The 14,027-nt window shown below is 42.8% G+C and overlaps 1 protein-coding gene and 1 long non-coding RNA gene across 4 annotated transcripts in view; one reads left to right on the forward strand and one right to left on the reverse strand.

Moving 5' to 3' along the window:
• MICU2 (mitochondrial calcium uptake 2) overlaps positions 1 to 1,198 on the reverse strand; it is a 108,119-nt gene extending 106,921 nt beyond the window's left edge. For both annotated transcript variants that reach the window (XM_008021707.3, XM_008021706.3), the window contains exon 1: positions 960 to 1,198. In XM_008021707.3, the coding sequence (XP_008019898.3) occupies positions 960 to 1,169 (210 nt within the window). In that variant the 5' untranslated portion in view covers positions 1,170 to 1,198. The remainder of the gene's footprint in view (positions 1 to 959) is intronic.
• Positions 1,190 to 11,910, forward strand: LOC103248986 (uncharacterized). 2 transcript variants are annotated; one of them, XR_012091732.1, is made up of 3 exons: positions 1,190 to 1,317; positions 5,114 to 5,258; positions 9,309 to 11,910. It is a non-coding gene; the product is annotated as an uncharacterized lncRNA (long non-coding RNA). The 2 variants fall into 2 exon arrangements; XR_012091733.1 differs by lacking the exons at positions 1,190 to 1,317; positions 9,309 to 11,910 and adding exons at positions 5,911 to 6,029; positions 6,631 to 9,274 and having other exon boundaries at positions 1,325 to 5,258.
• Positions 11,911 to 14,027: the final 2,117 nt, after the last annotated feature.

Below are 14,027 nucleotides of genomic sequence, written 5' to 3' on the forward strand. Positions count from 1 at the left end.
TCTGTTTTTTTTTTTTTTTTTTTGAGATGGAGTTTCGCTCTTGTAGCTCAGGCTGGAGTGCAATGGGTTGATCTCGGCTCACTGCAACCTCCGCCTCCCGGGCTCAAGCGGTTCTCCCACTTCAGCCTCCCACCACCATGCCCAGCTAATTTTTTTTGTATTTTTAATAGAGACGTGGGGAGGGGGGGCGGTTTCACCATGTTGGCCAGGCTGGTCTCGAACTCCTGACCCCAGGTGATCCACCCGCCTCGGACTCCCAAAGTCCTGCGGTTAAAGGCGTGTGCCACTGCGCCCGGCCGACTCTTATCTTTAATAGATGGAGGTTTTAGGAGCAATTTTTGCTTAGCACTTATAATGGTCCACTAAGACATTAAGGTTTATAATCATGCAATAATGTTCCTTAAAGTTGATAATAAAATCTGGAAATCAACTGGTTAATTTTTATGGCTGACACCTTCGTGACTTAAAAAAGCAATCGACAGAACTTCATCATGCTATGCAAAGAGGAGGTCGTAAAACTTACAAAGGTTAACAAAGGTATATCCCAGCGGGGTAACCGGACGCAAAACACCTGTGGACGTGAACGCCACTTCAAAGACCAGAGAGGAGGAAGGGGCGAGGCGCAGTGAGATTCTGAATTAGGAGCCTTGAATTAAGACACGCCCACACTCATCACCACGAAATTAGTGCGGCCAGTTTGCGGGCTGTGGTGTTCAGCGTCCGCGGGGTTCTCCCAAGGGAGGCGGAATCTCCTGTCACCGGCCTCGAAGGCCCTCGGGGGCTCAGGGCGGGGGCCAGTCCAGGAAGGAGCGAGTCCCACCAGTATCAGGGCGCCCCGACACGCAGCGGCGCCCCCACCCACGGCTCCGGGACAGCCGCCCAGCGCCAAACCACTCCCCGCCAAAGGGCGTCAGGGGAGGGAGGAGCTTGACTGGGGTTAGCAGGAGTTCGTCCCGTACCTGTGCTGAGACGGTGAGGCTGCCATCGCGCGCCGCGACATTCACGCGGCTGTGGTGCCAGGCCGCTCCTACTCCTGCCAGGGCGGCGCCGGCCACTGCCGCAGCCAAGGGGCCGGGACTCGGCAGAGCCCGTCGGCTGGCAGCGAGCCCCCGTCGCAGTCTTCCGCCCCAGGCCGCCAGCCGAGCGCAGCTCCCCGCAGCCGCCGCCATCTTTGCGGAAGCGCAGCTACACGGCGCGTCTCTCCTGCCGCCACCGCCTACCGCTGGGAACTCTCGCGACATTCGACAGGCTTCAGCCCCGCCTACCGAGCGTGCGCCGTGGGTGCGGCTGCTGAGGCGACGCTCGGAACCGCAGGAGGTGGCCTTCGGTTCCGGGGCTGCCTTCTAAGGCTGTGGGGATGGGATGATAGGAAGAGTAGGAAGACAGTATAATATAGCTTCCTAGTCCAAAACAAGATAGTGCCCTCGGTTGTGTGGGCAGGTTTCTCCTTTTCATTTTTTCATCTTGTGAAACTGTGAAACGTTTTTTGAAATAGCCTCTTCTGCATCTGTGTTGTTCATGTCTTCCTATGCTCATGGTCTTGACTATTCTTTAATTTCTGCTAAAAGAACTCTCAGACAAGGCATTCTCTTTATTTCAGTCACTCACTATTTGCTAATGTTGAATTTAAATTCAGTTTCAACAGAGGGTTTGATAGTAGCTCGTATCCTACCTGGAACTGAAAGTCATAGAGACACAGCCGCACACCAGCCGCATGTGTCTATCAGCAGGGACCCAGAGGTTTTCCCTGGTGCAGGCTTAGTCCTGGCTGTTCCATTGGTGATACGTGGTGTAGCTGAGGCAGACTACTTGGTTTTATTTAACAGCCTCCAATCTTCCACTCTTTGGTCTTCACTTTTCCTGAGTAACTCTCTTTAATAAACTCTTTGTTCAGCCTCTGAAATGTCCCCAGCTATTAGAAGCTTTAGTTGGGCATGCAGTAACGGAGCCAACATCAAAGGGCCCAAGACACCTAATCACATAATCACTGCTGTCTTGAAATTTTGCACAAAACAAAACTTCAAGAAACAAAAACAAAAACCTGTCACATGAAATCCAATTTGATCATTCAATGGAAGTCCCGTGGATCACTTTGTTATTATCTGCCCTTAATCCTTGCTCCCTTTCTCTTAGCTGGCTTGTCTAAATTCATCTGCAGTCAGAGGTTCCTCACTTTTCCCTCAGCTTCTGGACTCACTTTCAGTGTGCCTTCCCAGGCAGGAAGTAGAGAGATAAGCCTCACTTCACAGACTTGTGAGCCAGACCTCAAGGTTTGAATCCTAGCTCTACCAGGATGATCACTGTGGTTTGGGGCAAATTATTTAATCTTTCTGAGTCTCCATTTTCTCATTTGTAAATAACTCATGATTCGGCAGGTGATCACTGCTATTTGGGGTAAGGTATTTAATCTCTTTGAGTCTCAATTTTCTCATCTGCGAACAACCCTCTTACAGTTTGGGGTGGGGGAGCTAAATGAGATATTTTATATAAAGTGACTAGCCAAATGCCTGGCACATGGTAGGCTTATGACAGATGTGCGTTTACTGTGGTCAAGGTTTGGTTTACTTCTGCCCTGTGAACACAAATGAGCTTGACTGAATGTCCATAATTCTAGATCACTAGCCCATCTTAACCCGAGACTTTCCTGCTTTTTTGAATCTAGCCTGACTTTGTCAACCTCTGGACTGTCTTTCATCTCTGCTAACTCTGGTAGCTCTTGGCACATGTCCTGCTTTTCTGGACTATTGACATCTAGCTTGTTTCCTGGTGATTATAGGACTTCTAGGATATGTTTGGACACCCTGGATGTCTTACCTTGTAGCTTATTCCTGATTTCCAGAAACCACAGTCTTTACTTGTATAATTCTAACTGCCTAATTCACACAGTTCCTCTAGGTATTTTATGAAACCTGGCATCTATTACTCAGTTATTGCCTCAAGCCCAAGATAAGTTTAGATTCCTATTAAAACATGGCATATTTAAGAACAATGTCTTTCTCCCACAATTTGACATCCTTGTGGGTGAGATGTCTTCCTTTTCCCTGCTTCTCTAGCACCTAGCACAATGCCCAGCATATAATAGACATTCAATGAGTGAGTATATAAGTGAATAAATAAATGGCACAAATGAAACTCTGGGGTTCATATTTCTATGCTTTGGCCATCTGAAATACAGAAGTATATTATTCCTTTGGTGTACTTTATTTTAAAAACAAAAGCTTCTTTTTATTTTGCTGAAAATCTTTGAACCCACTTGGAAAACAGTGTAATTAGTTATTTTTAAAACTTTCATTATGTGCCCAGGCATCTAGAACTCTCACTTATTTAATGTATTCAAACTTTTCTTATGCAGAGGAAACAAATTCTTAAAATAGAACTGATCTCTAGTCGAATAACCATTCTAAGTATGAAATCCTCCTTGGCAGCTGCTGACATTTGTCCAAGCACATTGACTATATTGGTCTTTTTGGGCTCCAGCTTTGTTCATTTCTTGATCATCAGCTGTAAAGTCCTGGGCTGGGATGTATTTTCAACCATGCAGTTTATAAACCAACCCTCAAATAAGAGGCTGCTTTTAAAGCTGTACATTGTATACTGTTCTAAATAGCTGGACAAAACCAGGATGGAAATACTGATTGTTTTAAAGTATCATTCTTAATTCATTTACTCCTGCTCTTTTTTCTGAAGGAAGAACAGAAGTGGTATGTCAGAAACACTGCTCTTAAGGAGCTTTATTTTCACTGGAGAGGCTAGGCTTGAATTTCAAAACAATTGTCTCTGACGGTTGTACTGTACAGAGAGGCAAGGGTGTGGTGGACTGGCACAGGCAGAAAAGCATCTAGGGAAGAGAGAAGACTTGATCTGGAACTTGCTGGGGTCTGAGGCAGGGTGAGAGCCTGGGGAAGGCTGCATACAGTGTGTGCTGACAGGCTTGGAGCAGAAGGGCTAGCTGGGGACTGGCTTGGAGTGTCCTGGGGGCCAGGCAGGGACCACACAATGATCTCCAGTCTATGGAACAGTTGGCAGCCCCCTTGTCCCTCTGTACATTTGTCACCGGGGTATTCTTGCTTCCCCACCCACCCATTCCAGCGTCCCCACCCACCTTGAGGCTGAGCTCCTCTTCTGAATCTCAGATGCTTCACCAGTGTATTTCTTCTGCTTGCCCAGACTTTATCGTGGCCTTTCTTAGCCACTATCCACACGCTTCTTCAGATTATTTGCCTTTTTACTGACAATCAAAACTTCGATTCCCTCTGGGTTACTGGTCTTGAACAAAAGAGGTCAACTAGTTTTTCTCACCAAAGATATTTACTCCTTCGTATTTCCATTTTAAGGGAAATTATTAACTCGAACACATCTTTGATCTTAGCACGTGTGGGGGAGAAAAACAAAAATTGCTATTGGATTCTGCAAGATTGTTTACTGCTCTATTCCAGAATAATGTGCACTGAGACAGATTATCTTAGGTGGAGGAGAAAAAATATGGGAGATCTCAAAAGAATAGTTAAAGAGGTGGGACTCCTATAGGGATGAAGTAAAAAGCATATGAATGGACATTATAAAGAACCATTGCTTGGAATAGACAGAGGTTGAACTATATTTATGGTGGATAATTGTGTAGCGGAGGGTATGAATCACTCTCAGAGGCCCCAGATGAGTCAAAAGAACTGCTAATTATGTCTTTTTGTGCAGTTTGGGGCCATGAGTAAAAATATCTGGGTATCATGATTGATACCAGCATGTGTAGAAATAGGTTAAAGTGAAATCTTACTGACAGTGAGAAAGCAGTGCCCAGAGGAGTGTTTTGTGTGTCTTTCAGATCCTCCTCTGCATCTCATTACCTTCCCTCCCTCCCAGTGCAGCTCCCATTACCTTGCGCTGTAATGATTGTGGCTGTCTCTTAACGTGTGTCTTTGCTTCATCTTTTTCTTCTCTGAAGCATCCCACAGGTCTATGTGAAAACATTTCTTTCACCATACATCCATTAGCTCTGTGATTTACCCTTCCTAAGCCTCTGTCTCCCTGTTGGAAAATGAGGAGACACGTTTGTTTATTTTTACACTTCTAAAATTCTTATTGTATGCCACTCCAAAGTGTCTTTTATTCTCCTTAGTTGACAAACTGTATCGAATGTGAAATGTGTGCCAGGCATGGGACCACACGTTGGCAACAGCAAGGACAAATAGGATACAGCTTCCTGGGCACGGGCTGTGCTCTGACGCATTGGCCTGTGCCCTCTATGCTGGAAACTTTTAAAGGTATGTAACCCCCCATTTATGTATGTTTATTTCTTAAATCTACACATTTACAACTAAATGTTAAAAGCCACATAGTAAGAATGTGAATGGTGATGTAAAGATGAACTAGTATTTACAAAATAAAGTTATATTTTTATTATTAAAGATGCAATGAATATTTTGTTCTAAAACTTAGTATTTTAGTGAGATCTATGTAATTAAATTGGCTTCATTAACTTGGAAAATGCTGATTTAGGTTTTATGAGATACAAGGTTTGGTATTATATTGAGTTAATTTATACCTTAGTTTTTGATGACTGTCATAGCTCAAACAGGTACCTCACAGAAATATATTAATCTAAATGGAAGGAGTGACTGTACTATTAGTTGAGGTAATGAAACCATGATACTTGTCTTTTTTTAGCTTTTTCTTGTGAAAAATTCATGTGTATATAAAATTAGAGAGACTAAAATGATGAGTCTCCATGTACATAGAGCTGGACTTCCACAATTACTGACTCATGGCCAGTCTTAGTTCATCGCCACCTTCTCCTTTTCCCTCAATTAGATTATGTTGGCATAGCCCCTAGGCTCACACAATTTTATTCTACATACTTTATTATGTATTTTTATTTTTATTTTTTGTGTGTGTCTGTGTGTGTATTTGAGACAGAGTCTTACTATGTTGTCCAGGCTGGAGTGTAGTTGGAGTGATACCAGCTTACTGCAACCTCTGCCTCCGAGGTTCAAGCAGTTCCCGTGCCTCTGCCTCCTGAGTAGCTGGGATTACAGGCGTGCACATTATGCCAGGTTAATTTTTGTATTTTTTGTAGAGATGGGGTTTCACCATGTTGATCAGGCTGGTCTCTAACTCTTGGCCTTAAGTGATCCTCCCTCCTCGGCCTCCCAAAGGGCTGGGTTTACAGACATGAGTCACTGTGCCCAGCTCATTATGTATTTTTAAAAGATGAGCGCTCATAGAAAGAAAACCCACACCAATATTTTGTTTTTGTATTTCTTAATAACGCTTATAATCCAATGGACACAAACATTTACTGAAAAAAAAAGTAATGTAAATTGCTTAAAATGCTAGGAGGTTGGGGGGACACCAACAGAAAGAAGATTAAGAAGTCTGTTTTATGAGTGTTGTGTAACACTTCCACATCTCAGAGAGAGAGGTCTGTGTTGTCATAAAGTACACGTATGAAAATTAGTGACAGCACAACATTTGAGGTTGCAAAAAAAGATTTTTTCTGGAAATACATTTATGGAACACAGAGTGTATGTGAGAAGAATTTAATTGGTATTTTCAAGTCCATTATAATATCTCCAAAGTTTGGTGTAGCCCACCAAAGGAGACAATTCACACTTTCTTTCCTTTGCTCCTTCTCAGCTGTAAAATGTACATCTCACGCACATCAAAGATGGTGACAGAGAAGAATTAAGAAAGACAGCATGTCCAGAGGAGCAAGGGAAAAGATCTAAATAATTTCATGAAATGTTCCTTGATCGCAAGATTTCCGCAGAAATGTTCAAGACTGTGATATGTATTCCTGTGCACTGAGACATCCAGAATATCATAGCCTGCCCTTAACTGTGCAGAAGACCAAGCCACTGAGTAAATGCAAATGCTTTGACATTTTTATTTGTTTCTTAAAAACCCAAATAAAAATGTCAATTTCATCATTCATTCCTTTTCCCCAAAGCCAGTCTGCTAGTTAGCTGTCTTTAGTCTATGGCATGGTGTGAACACGTGGTGTCAGCACCACCACCCAGAGGCCATCAGCGGGACAGGAGGCTGAACATCTGGCAGCAGAATCTGGCTTTTCTCCAGAGCTTCTTTCTCCAGTTGACTGGGTTGCCCTGAGTTTCTTTTGTGCTTCCGAGACTCGGAAAAATCCACTGAGATGGTCACCATTCAGTGGCTCTCACAGACAGACAATGACCTTATATAGGTCTTGTCTCCAGCTAAAGACAGTGGAGACCTGGCAAGAAGGGTGGAGCCAGGTGTGATAGGGAACTCCCAGGTGGGCAGGCCTGCACCTTGCACACAAGCAGACTGGTGGCAGGCAGTGTTGGCAATCGCTGCCACCTGGTTGGCCTGCCGGCAGGTGATACCACAGCTTTGATTCATTCGCCTCATCACTTCCTCTGGCCACGGCCACAGTGAACTCTTCCAGTTGTGAGGACTTCATGGCAACCTTTGGGTGTTGAGAGTTTGCCGGGAGTGCTTCAGATGGGGGCAAAGATCTAGGGGCCAGGACATGTTTGGCAGAGACAAAGAGCTGTCTCACAGGCGCTCCTGCCATCTGTGGGGCCTTCACATGTGGAACCCAGACGCCAGGACAGCGGGGTCCGCGCAGAGCTGTACCTAGTTTGGGGGCACCTCAGCCTGGGGGCTTCCCTAGGTAGAAGTGCCAGCCTGGTAGAGCGAAGGGCCTGCTGAGCTGCTTGGAGGAAGGAGTGACCACGGAGGTCTGTCTTCCAGGAGACAGCCACAGAATGCGCGGGAGGTGTGATCTGTTTCCACCCAGGGCCTCTGAGGGTGGGCACCAGGCCCAAGAGGTCCCCTGACCCCCTGGGGTACCTGAGCCCTGTGGGCTAGTGGCTGGCAGGGCTGGGCCGCTCCCCGACCTGCAGACCTGTGCCAGAACCCCTGGTCGGGTGTGCCATGAGGAAGCACCAGGACCCACCAGGACCCCAAGAGTGGGCGCTGGGCACTGGAGCAGGCCTGCCATGGGTCAAACAGGGTCAGCCCCAGTCCTAGTCCTTGTGAGAGGTGAAGCTGGCTGGGCTCCTGGGTTGGGTGAGGACTTGGGGAACTTTTATGTCTAGCTAAAGGATTGTAAATGTACCAATCAGTGCTCTGTGTCTAGCTAAAGGTTTGTGAATGCACCAATCAGCACTCTGTAAAATGGACCAATCAGCTCTCTGTAAAATGGACCAATCAGCACGATGTGGGTGGGGCCAAATAAGGGAATAAAAGCAGGCCGCCCCAGACCCCCAGCAGTGAGCAGGTTGGATTCTCTTCAGGTTGTGGAAGATTTGTTCCTTTGCTCTTTGCAATAAATCTTGCTGCTGCTGACTTTTAGGGTCCACACCACCTTTATGAGCTGTAACACCTGGAAGCTCTGCAGGTTCACTCCTGAAATCAGCCAGACCAGGAACCCACCAGGACTAACAAACAACTCCACTCGCCGTCTTTAAGAGCTATAACATAGCGTAGGTCTGGATTTTCACTCCTGATGTACATTTAGGATTAGGTTCATTATTAATGATAGTGGATATAAATCATTTTTTTTCAAATAACTGTCTTGATAATTACCTTTTTTGGGGACTGATTTTGTCTGATTAGGTAGTTGTTTCTATTTTATAATAAAGCTGGAGAGCAGAAGCATGAGCCCTGCTAGTTTGTCTTTGTTCACTGGCATTTTAATGTTTTAGCATCATCTGTCTGTGGAGTTTTCGCAGGACTCTTTTAAAGCTAGATATTGGCCAGGCACGATGACTCACGTCTGTGATCCCGTCGCTTTGGGAGGCCTAGGCAGGCGGATTATCTGAGGTCAGGAGTTCAAGACCAGCCTGGCCAACATGGTGAAACCCTGTCTCTACTAAAAACACAAAAAATTAGGTAGGCATGGTGGCAGGTGCCTGTAATCCCAGCTACTCGGGAGGCTGAGGCAGGAGAATCGCTGGAACCTGGGAGGTGGAGGTTGTAGTGAGCCAAGATCATGCCATTGCACTCCAGCCTGGGCGACAAGAGTGAAACTCTGTCTCAAAAGAAAAAAAAAAAAAATCCGGGTATCCATTCTCATCAGACTTATTTTCATTAACACTAGATAATATAACCAGTAAATCACCTAACTGGGTGCACAGAAACTGCAACCCCTGACAATTTATTGAAAGCTCACGGTCAAGTAAGGACATCTCTCATGAATGCTTCAAGTCACAGAACTTATACTCTTTTGTCTTGCATATCATGACATGAGGCCTTCTTACTTAGGGCCTATATAATATATATAGATATAGTTCTTTTTTTTTTTGAGATGGAGTTTTGCTCTTGTCGCCCAGGCTGGAGTGCAATGCTCGATCTTGGCTCACTGCAACCCCTGCCTCCCAGGTTCAAGCGATTGTCCTGCCTCAGCCTCCTGAGTAGCTGGGATTATAGGCATCCGCCACCACACCCAGGTAATTTTTGTATTTTTAGTAGAGACGGGGTTTCATCATGTTGGCTAGGCTGGTCTCAAACTCCTGACCTTAGGCGATCCACCCGCCTCAGCCTCCGAAAGTGCTGGGATTACAGGCATGAGCCACTGTGCCCAGCCTATAGTTCTTAATATATATATACATATATAAAATATATAATATACATATTTGTTGCTGTTGGATTGAAATTAACAGTGCGTAGAAGCTTTAATATTTTGTTCTCATACCATTAGTTTATGCCATGTAGTCTGACACTCCCCTTTAAGAACTCCAGGCTAGTGCGTTTTACGTGACATCCAATCTCCTCAGCCTGGCATTCTGTTGTGGCAGAGGCAACGTTATACATTCACCAAATCTCATTTTATTTATTTTTTTCTGGGGCACACGGAAGATATATTTCCCAGCTTCCCTTGCAGTGAGGTGTGGCCGTGTTCTCACACTCTGGCCAATGGCATGTGAGGAGAGCTGACTGTAAGAGCCAATGTACCTTTCTCCATGCCCCACCTCTTCTTCTGCAGGGCTCTTAGAGGCCATGCATGCCAGCAGGGATAGCTAGGGTAGGTCACTTGTTGACGGAGAGCTGCTGGAGAGAAACACACAATCTACATTTCACTGACTTTCTTGTGTTAAGAGACTGAGGTTTTTGTGGTTGATTGTTACAGCAGCTGGCCTGGATTACCTTGACTGGCTATATATTAATATTCCCTATGTAAATTCTCCAATGCGACTCTCAGTTATTTATTGTCTATCATTGTCATCACTTTGAAGAACGTGTACAGCAAAATGAAACTCAATATTACATTATTAAAAGACTGTTGTTGAGGCTGTAGCTCAGTAAGCCATATTGTATCCCCTGGCAAGAATCAATAGGGGAAGTTTCTCTTAGTTCTAGTGATAATAAAAGACCCCTCATCTTTTACCTAGCCTGCTCTTTTGGACACTCTGCGTCTTGTAATTGATCATGTTTTCCTCAGTGCTGACTCTGTGGCTTATGTCTAGTAATTGTGTAGGCTTTCCGATCTGCATTGTTCTGACTTTCTAGCTTTGTTTTCCTATGACACCACAATTTCTTGCTAAAAAATACAAACAAATCCTTTTTAGGCATTTATTCAAATGGCTCAAGTATTTTTTGGTAAAGAAAGTGATATAAAGATATTTTAAAATATGTAGACTTTTATCATTTTATTTTATGTATTTATTTTTTTGAGATGGAGTCTTGTGCTCGTTGCCCAGGCTGGAGTACAATGGGGGGATCTCAGCTCACTGCAACCTCTGCCTCCTGGGTTCAAGCAATTCTCCTGCCTCAGCCTCCCGAGTAGCTGGGATTACAGGTACCTGCCACCATGCTGGGATAGTTTTTTGTATTTTTAGTAGAGACAGGGTTTCACCATGTTGGCCAGGCTGGTCTTGAACTCCTGACCTCAGGTGATCACCCGCCTCGGCCTCCCAAAGTTCTGGGATTATAGGCGTGAGCCACCGCGCCGGGCCAATAATTTTTGGATTGCCATATTTTTCAGTTAGGATATTATCTGCTTGATAGTTTGCAACATGTTTTCTAGATTTTTGTAGCTCGCCTCATAATTTTTAAGAAGTATTTATTGGTTGATTGATTAATAAAGATATTGGTATATGTGTTGATTTAAAGTGTTAAATTTAAAAAGGAATTAGATGAGATTAATGGAACAGGAGAACTTAGGAAAGGGGACATTATGATACTAAACAATTAGAGAGAAGAAACAAATCTATAGCTACATTTAGATGGTACACACATATTTTGTTAAATATTTTCTATATTTCAGTTCAAAGGATCTCAGAATGTATTGCAATCATTTTGTAAGAAACATTTAATTTGTCATTCAAATGTATATATTGAGAAGCATAACCTAAGATATTATTTAGGCAGAACATAATGCTCACAGATTTCATTAAAAATCTTTTAATAAAGTTAAAGGAGAAAAGCAGTGAGCTAGCACATGTACATATGGGACATTTTTTATTGTGGGGATTGTCTAAGTATATTTTCCCCTAGTGCAAATACCAAAATTGTCATAGCTGCAGAGAAACACATACTGTCACACTGTGTTGTGACTTTTTTCCAAAGATGACGGCAATGATGAATGACACGGCACTGCAAGTGCAGATAAGGACATGGCATCAGTCCTATCTTAAGCCTGCCAGTATTGGGTAGGAAGGCAGCTCTGCATCCTAAAGGCAACCAGTCCATACAAAAGGTGTTGTAAACCATTTCCATCCTTCCCTAGAGATTGGTGATGTTCCCCTGGGACAGGCTTTGAAAAATCACCATGGCTCTGGGTCCTTATTAACCAGCCACTCCTCAAAAAGCTGTCTGCAGCTTCAGAAAGATACACAGTGTTTGAAAGCATAATCATTCTGAACGAATATTCAGAAAACATAAATATATATGCTGATGTATATGTATGTGTGTAACACTTGCTTATTTGAGAACAAATAAATGCTCATTTGAATGTGTTTGTCTAAAATATCTTTTTGTCCATGGTAATACGATGTGCCCAGAAGGATGAAAAATTCAAGAATAAAGTGAAGTACTACTCATCCATGTATAATACAGTATTAAATCGTATAGTATAGATCTGAAGCATTCTTGGAAAAAAAAAAAAAAAAGGAAAAAAAAAGAAGGTAGCTCTTTGTCAAAATTTCACAGTGCTTCTTACTTTCTGAAGCCTTATCAAAGTTCTAAATCCTTTTTCTGGCATGTGCGAGACTCTTCAAAACTACTTTCTTCAGAGATCAAAATTCTAACTTTCAGATTGGGTTAAATACATTTTATAATTCGTCCTGCAGCTGTTGGAGCTGTAAGGAAGTAAAATGAGAATTGCCGTTTAGGATATATTTCTCAGCAAAGCAGTTTTGAAAATGAAACCAAATCTTATGCTCCACTTGACACTGGAATTTGAAGTTATTTTTACAAGCTCCAATGCAGTAGCTATGTGAAACATTAAAGACGTATTAGAATATAGTAAGTTAATAGTTAAAACAAGTTTTCTTCGAACAGTTTGTTCAATAAATAAAAACAATGAATACAAATTATATCTTGTTATCAGCTTTCATGCCTTTTTTTCATATTTATGCTTAAACCAAACCACACACTTTCATGTGTAAAATGTTTCTTCCCTTTTAATTATAGCCTGATTTGCTGCCTCAGCAGGAAGAGCTTTTATTAACTTGAAAGTGTATTTGGTGTAGGTGGGAGATGTGGAAGCAAACCCTTAAAGGAAAATCACGTTTTCTCTGAAATGTAGTGTGGCATCTAAATATAACCTTTACTATGTCCCTAGAACATTCAGGGACTGGAAAATTTTCAGGAATCCCTGTCGGGGATAGATGTGCTTTCGATTTTACAAAAGAGTAACTGTATGGAGTCACTGAAACCAAACGGAAAAAAAGAAAAAAAAAAAAAAAAGGAAAGAAAAAAAGGCTTCACATTGAAAGTGAAGGCCAAGAAAGAAATAAGCCAAACAAAAGTGTGAGCAAAGGAAAAAACGTGTCCATCTTTTTTGTTTGTATTTGACTGGAAAGGCCTTTGACCCTAGGCAATACTGTGCAGTGAATACTTTTGTCCTTTGTCATATTTTACTTCCTCCTTTCATGACATCCCCCAACAACGAGCCTGTGTACCATTCCTGGAGGGTCTGGCCCGGAGCTGACAACTAATCCCTGGTAAGGTCTATATAAAAGACTCTTTTCAGAAAAGGGTGACTTGCCGTCCCTAACTTCCGCTGACTGCAGGGACACAGGCTGAAAAGACAGCTTAAAGATTGAGGGGTTTAGGTTCATTTACACTCAAGACTGTTAAGTATCAGTTCCATGTGAATTCTGGAAGTCTTTAAAAATGAGAGAACTTCTCACATGTCTGAGACAGCTTAAATCTTGACTTTAATCTGGAGCAGCAAGGAAGATGTGGTAGCTAAAGTGCAAATTCTGGGTAACCTTATCATGCTTAAAGGCAGAATTCCGATGTCAGGCTTTTTTTATATACAAAAAGTTGTTTGAGGTCTTATCATTCCTGTTTTGTAAAATTCTAAAGAGCTGCGAAGCCCAGTTTGGGAGCAACTAGTAGAAAAACCTCATTTTATATATTTAAATGAATAGTAATTAAAACCAAAATAACTGAAACTGAACAAAAATAGAGTCAAAAACAGAAAATTCAGGTTTCCTCGTATCAATTTAGCACCCTTCCCACAACAATATACTACTTTTCAAATTCAAGTTACAACTAATTAGCTGATGAGCTTTTTACAAATAACTAAAACATTCTATAAAATATAGTACAGCTGAAGACCAGCCTATTACTATCTTTCTAATAAGCACAGATATTTACTGGAATCAGTGTGGAAAATTCTGACTAGATTAGTGCTTTTCAATACTGTAACGTGCAAGCAAAATAACTTAGGCACCATGTTCAAATGTAATTTCCTGTTCTGTAGGAATAAAGTAGAGCTGGCATTTCTAAGAAGCTCTGAAGAGTTTCTGATGCTGCTGGTCTGAGGATCACTTCAAGTAGCAAAAGTTTAGACTGAGAATGGAGGAAATGGAAAAGTCTGT

Source organism: Chlorocebus sabaeus, chromosome 3 (assembly GCF_047675955.1).
Source record: "Chlorocebus sabaeus isolate Y175 chromosome 3, mChlSab1.0.hap1, whole genome shotgun sequence".
NCBI classification, from domain to species: Eukaryota; Metazoa; Chordata; class Mammalia; order Primates; family Cercopithecidae; genus Chlorocebus; species Chlorocebus sabaeus.